General features: G+C 33.9%; 1 protein-coding gene across 3 annotated transcripts; it reads left to right on the top strand.

The window, feature by feature from the left end:
- Positions 1 to 7,491: 7,491 nt before the first annotated feature.
- On the top strand, positions 7,492 to 10,630 carry LOC108194496 (uncharacterized). Of its 3 annotated transcripts, XM_017361458.2 has the most exons (7): positions 7,492 to 7,616; positions 7,697 to 7,771; positions 8,209 to 8,298; positions 9,232 to 9,330; positions 9,784 to 9,856; positions 9,930 to 10,170; positions 10,267 to 10,630. In XM_017361458.2, the coding sequence occupies exons 1-7, from the start codon at positions 7,585 to 7,587 to the stop codon at positions 10,410 to 10,412; spliced, it is 756 nt and encodes a 251-aa protein (XP_017216947.1). In that variant the 5' UTR covers positions 7,492 to 7,584; the 3' UTR covers positions 10,413 to 10,630. The 3 variants fall into 3 exon arrangements, with proteins under 3 accessions (XP_017216947.1, XP_017216948.1, XP_063936942.1); XM_017361459.2 differs by lacking the exon at positions 8,209 to 8,298; XM_064080872.1 differs by lacking the exons at positions 7,492 to 7,616; positions 7,697 to 7,771; positions 8,209 to 8,298 and adding an exon at positions 8,305 to 8,955.
- The last annotated feature ends 582 nt before the right edge of the window (positions 10,631 to 11,212 follow it).

The raw sequence follows: 11,212 nt of genomic DNA, 5'->3' as shown, positions 1-11,212 counted from the left end.
AGACATTGAAGATTGTTTTGGGCCACTATGCAATTGACAACAACTTTCAATATTATGTGCAAAATTCTTGTAAAAAAGATTATTTTTTTCTTGTGTTGACAAAAGTTGCTAGTGGATGTTACGAGCACTAGGGAATGGAAATACAAGTTGTTTCATCATCCGGAAGTTACATGATATCCATACATGTGATTTGGAGATTAGATTTAAAGACTAGCGACAAACAAGCACATCATTCATAGCGGATATGATTAAAAGCAAGTTTTCAAATATTAAACAAAGTACACAGTTGCGGAAATCATGAGAGACATGAAGGATGATCATAAAGTACAAGTAAACTATGGAAAAGCTTGAAGATCTAAATAAAAAGCTTTAGAACTGATGATAGAAAATGCATCTGAATCATATTATGAACTTTTTCCTTATCTATACATGTTGCATAGTTCAAATCCAGGATCAGCTGTTACAGTAAAACAAGATGATGATGGATGTTTTAGGTATATTTTCGTGGCACTGTATGCTTTGATCAAGGACTAGATAAATTGCATACTTTTCCATTATGTTTTAAGTCCTTAGTGGACTTAGAAAATGATTTGGCAGGGGAATGATTCTTCGACAAGTTCAGGCATTTTATAGTGTTATCTGACTCATTCTCATAGCCATATATTTGCTTTGCCATTCCATACGAATAAAATAATAGGGAAAACCTGCTTCTATGAGTACCAATATCTAGTACACTTTAAGGAAAATCCGACATAATAACATAATACTCGGCGTATGATAACATATATATCCAATTATCAGAACATATCAAACTTAACCATAGTATATAATATGATTATGCATTACATAAACTTAATAAACTTGAATAGTTTTGTAACTTACATAGGTTCAGTCCTTTGGTTAGCATTTCCTCTTTGTTGCAATATTAATCTAAAATTGATGATTAAATGGAGGAAAACGTGTTGATAATTTTAAAACGAGAAATGCTACGTGTCACTAGTATGACCCATACTGTGCTTGTAACTGGATGGGAAAAGTAGGAGGTAGACGATGGATTCGGGGGCTACTGGGAGTATCTTGATAGTTACGACTTGGGTGAGTAATGAAATGGATTTAGAAGGATATCATTTGATGTAGTAGAAAGTGTTGAGTTTATCACTCCCTTGTAACTTGCTGTTTTGTCTCTCATTTTAAATTTTTTTAGAAATAACTTGGTATTTTCTTATTTGAACACTAGATAGTACCGGTGCATTTGAACGGTTACTTTAAAAAAAATATATATTAAGTTGCATTTAGTTGTGATATATTGTTAGATTTTCACATAAAAATGAATAAAGTTAATAGATTAGGTGTGGATAATATGGTTAAATAGACAATTTATTCTTATAATATGTAATTTTATTCAATAATTAGTTGCATTATCTTAATATAGGTATATATTCAACATTGTCTCTCTCTATATATATGTTTTGTACTTGTGTTCATATTTCATATCTCTTTATTTCTATTTTAAAACCATACATTGGAGCATTAAAATTATTTTAACATTAAAATGTACTTTTTAATTTCATATTATAGCAATAGCCACATCTATTTAACTTTAGCATTGAACTTGCTATGATACAATGTTGTCATTTGTGTATTTTGAGCGTACATACTGTCATGTTTACTTTCGTTTTCTAGTTTCATATAAACAGAAAAAGCTTGTCTCGGTTGTTCAGTTTGTTTAGAGTCTAAATTTTAACATTTTGCTTGCGTGTCTTCTGTTGTTTTGTGTACAGTTTTTGATTGTTTTTTTTATTTTCTTGTAATAATCAGGCGTTGATCACTGACTTCATCATTCTCTGATTAACTGCTTGGAGTCGAGACTTAAGATTGCTCGGTGAAAATTGGATCCCCGCTGGGATACTCCGAGGTTGAGCATTCAGCAAGCCATTGACGCTACGGCTCACTTGGATGATCCTGATTATGATTATGTGTACATCTTTTTTAGGGATTCACAGTTACTTTGGAAATGATTTTTTTAATCACTGGAGATGGCTTTGGCGTCACTACTGCTTCAATTGGTCATACATAGGTCCGGTAGATCTAAATCCGGCGACTCTACCTATTCCCAATGAAATGAAGGTAATTTTTAATGTATCAATATTTTGTTTGTATGATAGTTTTATACTTGATATTTTGTTGTACCTATCTCGTCTCCCTCTCCACCCATAATATACATAAATGCTGAATAGACTAGTTTAATTATTGATAGTTTGTTTTCCAACACTAAAATATTTGTTCATCTCTGGCGATAGATTGGTGTGTGGTAGACATGTAGTTATTTTTTAAGGTCCTTGTATGGAAAGTCCAATATTTTTTTCAAGGGAGTTGTTATTTGCAAATTTTTGTTAAAAAATCATTTTGTTTGCTACATATCTCATTATTTGAATGTGTTTGTGCTGTTTTTGCATGTCTTTTGATCATAGTGCCAATTTTCTCTCAAAATTACTAATTAGGACTTTTAATTATATATTACGGGATTGAGAGCATTTTAAGTTGGCTAGGGTTAATAATTATGATGAAAGATATGATCCTTTACAACTTTATTTTGAAGATGTAATCGACTCCCTAATTGGGTGTCTGAAGTCTTATGGTCCATTCATTGCTATAGCTTGCTGCTATGCCTCTCATTTTGGAATATTTTATAAATAAATTGGTATTTGTCTATTTGAACCCTAGATAATACCGGTGCATTGGCACGGTAGGGGAGCAAATTACACAAGTTGCAAGATCAAGTCTTTTTAGCTGCCCAACACAGAATATTTATAGTATAATGTAAAGCAATGATTAAACGAAAAAGAACAGAGAGATTATATAATACTGAATGTAAATTTTTCTTTTCATAATAAAGACTGTAAACATAATGAGAACAAAAATTATCCACCATGAGGAGAGTCAGTTCTTCTCCACGATCTATCTTTCGTCTCACAAAAGCTTTCATGTTCTTACACTCCTCGGCCATCTCTCTTCTCTCTCCGTCTCTCTCTATAATATTGATTGAGCAATAATTATTGTTTTTCCGTCTTTTCTTCAATTATGCCCGACTTAGCTTTGTTACCCGTGCCTCTAATATAATGATTTTGTGTTTTTGTTAATCGTCTTTGGTGTAATATCTAGTCTCATGTATATTATTATGGGTTTTAGTCAATAACAAACGTTTGTTATGTTATCCAACACACAACTTCAGAGCGGTTAGATCTGTATTTTAATGGTCGGGATGAAAACTTTTATTTTTACTGATCCGCTATAATTTTCCGTGGATTGGAGCTTTTCGAAAAGCTCTTTGATCCGCGGAAAATTATAAACGGATCGGTGAAAAAAATAATTCAATCCGGACCCTTCAAATTTAGATCTAACGCCCCTGGTAGTGTATGTTATATAAACGGTCCCTGAGAAACGGTTGTCAAGAACCAAAACCATATATATATATATAGGCTAATGATCAAATAGAAACCAATTTTAAAATAAAAACTAGAAACTAATACAAGTTAGTGATATTCTCAGTACAATTTAGTGATATTCTCTTTAGGATTTAGTGATATGTGTTGCAGAAATTAGTGAAAACTTAATCTCCAGATATGTTCCAGCTTAAAATCTCCAGATCTGTTCATGTTTTCAATTCAGATGGTGGTGATAGTGGTGGAGATGGTGGAGGTGAAGATGAAGATGGAGGAAGGATGATTGTAGCGGAGGTTTGAGCGGCTTGAAGTGGGGGGTTGGAGCGTTGTCGGCTCCGCGTTTGAAGTTGAGTCGAGTGGAGAAAGAAGTATGAACATGGTTGAAGGAGGTTGAAGCAGCGATTAAGATGGGGATGGTGAAGATGGAGGTGTGGAGGTTGTGTTGTTAGAGAAATAATGGAGGTGGAGGTGGAGGTGGAGATGGAGGTGGTTGTTATGGAGGGGGCGGGCGGCATAGAGGTGGTAGTGGTTATGAAGGAGGCGACGACGGAGGTGGTGGTAGTGGAGGTGGGTTGGTGAAGATGGAGGTGGAGATGGGGTTGTTTAAGAATTTAGTGGTATCTGCTTTAGGATTTAGTGATATTTCAGATTGGTTTTTAGTTTTTAGGATAAGTAGGTTTCTATTGGAGTAAAACTCTCTCTATATATATATATATATATATATATATATATATATGCATGTGTGTGTGTAGGGTTGCACTCCACACTACACTTTAAAAAAAGAACAACAAAGAACACTATCATAACATTTTTTTTCATAAAAAATGATTTGTTAAGATTATAATTTCATAATTAAACACCAATTAAACAAAATTCCAAACTCATCCAAATTATTAATATGAAATATTATAGAATCCAAAATAGAATCCAGAACAAAATTCAAGATAGAATCATGTATATATATTTTGCACATTAATATCACATCGAATCATGTTATTTTAATTCATATTTACATAGCTTCAAAATTTGCTAGCCACAGGATCTGATATCCATCTAACGGTTATAAAGTTGGTCTCTAAAGACTCCAAATAAATTAGACTCCACTGAATTTGACCCTACGATTTTAATATGTATTAAATATGTATATCTATTTCAAAATAATTAATATTTAATAATAATAAATCTCCAGTGGATAAAATTATCCCGAGGTGGTAGTAAAAAAAAGAAAAAGGTTAGGTTATAGGGTTCTTGTTTTCCCGAAAAATGGCCTTATATCTCATAAATTTTGAATGTAATGCCCAGAATAACACAATTGGAAAAATGACCCCTGATATCAATTAGTAACGCCTGATAATCTAGCGTTTTATATTTTGGAAGAAAACGCTAGATCGTGTAACGTTTTGGTGTTTTAACCCCATCAAAACATAAACTAGAACGCTACATGATAAACAAGCCATATGTTCTTCTAACTCTAACTGAACATTAGACGATGTAGCGTTAATAAATGTTATTTGAAGTTATTTTTTCTGAATCCTCATATTTAGGGCATTATTTAAGAGCAAGTCTCAAATCTCAAAAAAAGCAATACCTAAACTCATTTTAGGTAATGCCTCAAAAAGAGGCACTCCAACACTATCCTAGTGATTACCTAAATCACCAGCACAACCTCAAATTTTCTAGCCATTACTTATTTATAAGTAACCCCTAGCCATTGACTATATAATATTTATGAATAAAATAATCACCTCTCTCCTTCTTTCTTTGTCTTTTCCTTCCTTTTCCCATTCTTTCTCTCAAATTTATTATTAAAATAATCTTAGGAGAACAAATATAAAGATTGCTATTGGAGTCGACACTAAAAATAGATTACCTTAATCACTAAGACTAACTAAGAATAATTATTATATATTATTAATAAGTAATGAGATAACCTATTGGACTTGCTCTAGGAGCATCTCCAAGGGGCTCTCTAAACAAGCTCCTAAGTCTAAATTTAAAGAGCAAATCAAAATTTAGTACTACAATGGCTCCTAAATGCTCTTTAAAAATTTAGAAGGGTACTCTCTCTCCTTTTTTTAAAAAAGCATCTAGTAGCTCTTAATTTTATATTTATAAATATAATATTATTTCCCTCCAACCTTTCCCTCTACTTTAATTCTCCCTATCTTTTATATTTATTTTCCCTCCCTTCCTTTTAAGAACACAACTAAATACCAGATGATCCATTTTCTTTCATTCAAAATGAATTTCCTTATCAAGAGAGTCCTCATAATGAAACAATTGAGACGGCCCTAGTAAATATACATGTCTCACTGACCACACAGAGATATAATCAAAAGTTCCTCACAAAAAATAATAACTAAAATTTATTTAAACAAATAATTTTAAATTATTTATCATACTAACCGGCACCTTGTATGTATATATAGGCATTAGCTCAAATACAAACCAATAAAATAAAAACAAAAACACAAACTAAAAGAAACCATACCTAAATGACATCACCCACCCCTTATATGTCATCATCCACCTCCTATATGTCATCACCCACCAAGGGCCCACCCTCGCCCCCACTGAATCCACCCTGGGCACGCCACGGCCTTGCCAAAACTCCTCACAGGCCCTGGACAGATTCCAGACAGCCTTAAGAGCCAAAACTTGGCCTCACCATGGTCCCACTTAGGGCTGAGCATTTGGTCGGTTCGGTTTACAACCGAACCGAAATAACCGAAAACCGAATTATGCTTTTTTCAAAACCGAACCGGACCGAATTATTATATGAAACCGAACCAAACCAACCGAATTATTTCGATTTGGTTTCGGTTTCGGTTTGAAAAAACCGAAATTTTTAGAAATTTGTATTTTTAAGTTTTAACCATGAATCTTAATCAACAAAGCAGACTATCAAACTCTCAAAACTATCAAACAATCAAACTTTATTACAACTCAATTGAAAATAACAAATTGAAATTAGAAAGCAGCAAGGTGCAAGATTAAACAGATAGGCAAATAGCACCAAGGTGCTAAACCTGCTGACCAGACTAGCAAACAACACAATGGTAGCTATTTGTTAATGTTCGTATGAGGTGTTCGTGTTACAGACTTACTGATTGGGAGAGGAGAGGCGGGCCGCTCTTCAAAAGAAATTACTCAATTAGGTTTGGACATCTGCTTCAGGTATCTACGGGATGTTATATACGTATATAAAAAATATATATTTTATATGTAATAAAAATTTCCGTTTTTTCGATTTGAACCGAAATATCATATCCAAAACCGAACCGAACCGATATTAATTTCGGTTCAATCCGAAAAGCCAAAATTTTGGAAAAAATAAAACCGAACCGAAATTGTTCGGTTCGGTTTTTCGGTTTCGGTTCGGTTTTGCTCACCCCTAGTCCCACTAGGCCCTACCCCGACCCTATTAGGCCCCACTTAGATCCCGTCTATGCCCATCTCGGGGTCCATCCCCGTTCCCAAAACCCTTACCGTTCTACTAAATCGCGTTGGTTTGTATTTTGTTTGTATTTTAGTATGTTATATTGGAATACGACCCTATATATATAATATACAAGGGCCGGCACAAATAATTTTTAGTTGGTCCTTCTCGTTGAGACTTTATCAATTAAAAAAGATTAAATTATAATTGATATTTTGAATATTTAATTAATTCTTTTCAAAATTTGAATTAAATATATGGGCATGGTTGAATTTGATATAAATATAAAGTAAGAATAAGGAGCAATAATAAGAGTAGCATTGGAATTCACACATTATTCAATGTATTAACTCATGGGAGCCACATTTTATATTACTCCCTCCGTTCCCGTCAACAGTATATATTGGGGGACGGGGAAGCGGCACAAATTTTAATGTTTTAATAAAACATAGTTCCGTAATTTATATTTAAGATTTTATATTTCTGTATAAAAATATAACATTTATATTTTTATACAAAAAAGAAAATTTTAAAAATAAGTTGTAAGACTATATTTTATAAAAGTTTTAAAATGCAGGTTGATCTCTGAAAAATAAATGTATACAATTGATCGGGACAAAGGGTGTATTGTTTAAAGAATGATTTAGGAGTATTGACACCTTTGCCTCTCGTTCATCTATAACTTGGCGCCGTAATTGGGGGATGGAGGGAAGTGAATTTGAACAAGTGAAATTGTACGGACGATATGCTTTGCTCTAATTAAATTGATGTGCTTTTCTTTGAATGAACTCACTGTTCTGCTCTGCAATTGAAGGGTGAAAAGAGGAACCGAGGAATCACAAGGAAGACGTAAGAGAGTCGATAAGAAGAAGAAGCATGGTGCCTCTAGGTAAAAATTCAATCTTTTTTCAATTATAAGTCCGTACTTTACATTTTGTTCGTTCTTTCAATTCAAGGTTGCAAACAGTAACTAAAGTTTCAATCTTTTGTGAATTAGACCTTTGTATTTGTTTTTGTGGATTTGATTTTAAAAGCTTTCACATAACATGTTTATCACTAGTCGGGACCAAAGAGAACTGATGCCTCTCAAATAGGCCAAGTCAAGCATAACAGAGTTTTTAATTCTGCTTCACTAATTCCATGGTCTGATTAAAGATGAATGCTTGATTAGTTAATAAACAACGATTGGTAACATTGTGAAAATTACCGTATTGCTTCTACTTCCTCATTACTTGATAATAATACTTGTGTGTGTATGATAACATTGTGAGGAATCAAAAGCTTTCATTACCTCTTATGCTTTCCTTATTACTATTGCAATTTAAGGGTGGAAGGAGGAGTCGATGCATCACAGGGAAGCTCTGAGTGTCGTCTAGTCAAGTGTAAGAGCTTCAAGAAGAAGAAGCATGCCTCTAGGTTAATTTTTAACTTTCTCATCTTTAGTCTTTCAAATCAAATGACACTCTCGCGGTTGACCATATCTAACAGTCGAGCAGTCTGTCTCTTGGTAAATTTTTGAAAAAATGACAGCTTTACACGCCGCTTTTACTAAAATACCGTTCAAGTGCACTGAGAGGAGATACAGAGAGGAGAGTGTATGTTATTATGTATGCACCAGATTGGAGGAAGGTTCATGTGGTCCATCATGAAATCTAGTTGAATGGAAATATGGAATATAGGAGAGATTTGAAATCTAGGGCTTTGTTTATATGAATTTGATTGGTGTGTTATAAGTTATAACGCAATAACTTACTTGAAACCATATTCATGCTTCTTTCTTTCCATTTGTTTGGTGACATTGGGCTTTAAGAATGAAGGCGGTGCTATGCATTTGCAGATTGTGTATCAGCCTATCAGGTGATACCCATCTCTTAAATGCGTGTCATGTGCATATTACTCCTCTCATGAATGCGTATTTTGTCTTTATAAAAAAGGAAAAAAAGTAAAACTATAGCATGATACTCCTATGAATGCGTAATAGGTAATACCCTATTCTCGGATGCGGGACAGGTTGGTATTTATGGCCATAAATTTCAGTTCTGATATTTTTGTCAATGGGTATGTTAAAAACAGGTAACTATTGCCTTGACCCTAAACTTTTTAATTTATAACCTAATTGCTTCTCGTAATTTTTAGATTACAGATGAACTCCTCATTACTAGATAATTGGTCGCGATACCTTAACAAATTCTCCTGCCAAAAAAACCATTTTGGGGTTGAACAATAGGAATATGTATTATGTATTCAAATATGCATCGCAAGTACAAAAATACTAGTGAAATAAACACTGAGACAAACACATGAAGAAAGATCACCTAACATTTTACATTTTGGTTCTTTCAATTGAAGGTTGCAAAAAGGAACTGATGTCTCTGAAGGAGATATGGCTGGAGGCTCCGACCGTCACCAGGTCAAGCGCAAGAGAGTCAAGGAGTGGTCTTCCGCTTGGTAAAGTTTCTAACTTAGAACCAATTGCTTCACCTTATTTTTAGGGGTTTGGATCTTTTGTGAATCAAATGCAACGGAATGAGCTTGTTTGCAGATGTAATCCTGACCTATTTGATAATATTTGTTGATAACATTGTGAATTTTTTACTTGAATTCATGCCAATTAGACCTTGTTTTTGTTTTTTTACTTTGGGCATGACTTGGTTGTAGGGATTGATCTCTTCCTGTTCTGCTTTTAAAAGCTTTAACATAACATGTTAATCACTAGTCTGTGGTTTTTTATTTGCTTTATTCTGAAATTAAAGGGACCAAAGAGAACTGATAAAGCATAAGAGAGTTTTTAATTTCATAATTAATTCTGGTTCACTAATTGTTAGTGTTTTGGTTTCTAAGTTATTGCTAGCTTCTGTCCAGTTAATATTGTGATTTATAACATAATTTTTGTGGAAACAGGATAGATGAATACGGGAAGAAACTGGCTCTTAGACATGCAAAGAGGGCTTTGGAGTTTTATGAAAAGAGCCAGGTTTCCCCTTCGCTCTCTCATATTTATTTTGACCACTTGTGCTGCAACATTTCTAATTTTAACCTTTTTTTAGGATGATGCTGAGTTTGAAATTTTGGAAGTCCTGAATAGAAGTAATTCGAGATTGCAACACCCTGAACACCCTGAATATAAGAGTTCAAACTTATGGTCTCATATCAGCTTCATTGCTAAACTGAAGAAAGCTGACTGCAATGTCTCTCCAACACACTTCTTTTGTGAATTCTTTAGAGATGTCGATGCAAGGGAAACTACTGTCACGTACTGTTCTACATTTCAGCCTAGCGATGATCCTGGTAAGACGCATATTATATCATGTGTCTTGTTAAATTATGATGATGAGTAGTTTGGAATGATCAAGTTTTAAAATATTGACTATGCATTTGATACAGGGTTCAATCATGTCTGTATATTTTGCCCACGTGGTCTGAAATTTCATCCTTCTGATGGATATTGTGTTGGTCGTCCCCCATGGCGTAGACGTAGTAGACATAACGTGGGATATGTTCAACCGCCATGGGTGAATCGGAAAGCTTAACTTATGTTTAATGGACTGGGGCACCCTGTGACTGTGGCTAGTATCTATAGGCCGGGAACAAGATTAGAAGCTTTGGTTTATATTTATTGGTCTTAACTTATTGAGCTCAGTTTAAGACTTGTTGTCTTTTGATCATGTGTAAATTGCATGTGGCAGTCGATAGACTTGACTTGTACATTTATATATTTATTGGTGTTTTAATCTGTCTATTGATTTAAGACTTCTTTTTGCATATATTCTCCAAGTTTTTTTTTTGACTGTATTTTTTGCATATATTTTTTTTGAAGAGGCTGAGGCCATAGTCTCTGTCATCAGCTAATCGCTTGTCTAAGAACATTGATGGAATTGTTGGTCCTATGGTCATAATTTTCCATCTGCTCGACAACCAATCCACAACCTGAAAAAAATGTGTCTTACAGTAATTACAAACATAACGAAATCTCTGTCAAAAAAAAAACATAATGAAATCAAGAAGTTTTGTTTCCATATTAGAAACATAAAAAAACAATCAAATGAATTGATAAGGCCATAATAATTGCAAAGAAGTTTAAAATGTGAAAAAACATAAGACTGGAACTTGGCTAGAGAATTGCATCTGCATCAATTTCTTGGCCTAAATATTGCATTATAAGTTTCCGTACAGTGGTTTTGGACTTCTGGTTCCTAGATGACACAAAAAGAAAGTGCAATGTGAGAGACAGATGATTTTTGAAGGCCTCTTGAACTTCCAAGATATTATACATGATCATCAATAAAGACTGCACTGGAAGCAGCCTGGAATTTCGAGTTGTGATTTTCCT

This window comes from Daucus carota, chromosome 7, assembly GCF_001625215.2.
Source record: "Daucus carota subsp. sativus chromosome 7, DH1 v3.0, whole genome shotgun sequence".
Lineage (NCBI taxonomy): Eukaryota > Viridiplantae > Streptophyta > Magnoliopsida > Apiales > Apiaceae > Daucus > Daucus carota.
Note: the sequence above shows the minus strand (reverse complement) of the source record. Positions and strands in the feature narration are given on the sequence as shown.

What these genes read in the sequence shown, in the direction of transcription:
- LOC108194496 (XM_017361458.2), top strand. Translation starts at nt 7,585, where the DNA reads ATGGAGGGAAGTGAATTTGAACAAGTGAAATT. An exon ending in GAATTTGAACAAGTGAAATT is followed by an intron (nt 7,617 to 7,696) that starts GTACGGACGATA and finishes CTGCAATTGAAG; the next exon opens with GGTGAAAAGAGGAACCGAGG. An exon ending in AAGAAGCATGGTGCCTCTAG is followed by an intron (nt 7,772 to 8,208) that starts GTAAAAATTCAA and finishes TTGCAATTTAAG; the next exon opens with GGTGGAAGGAGGAGTCGATG.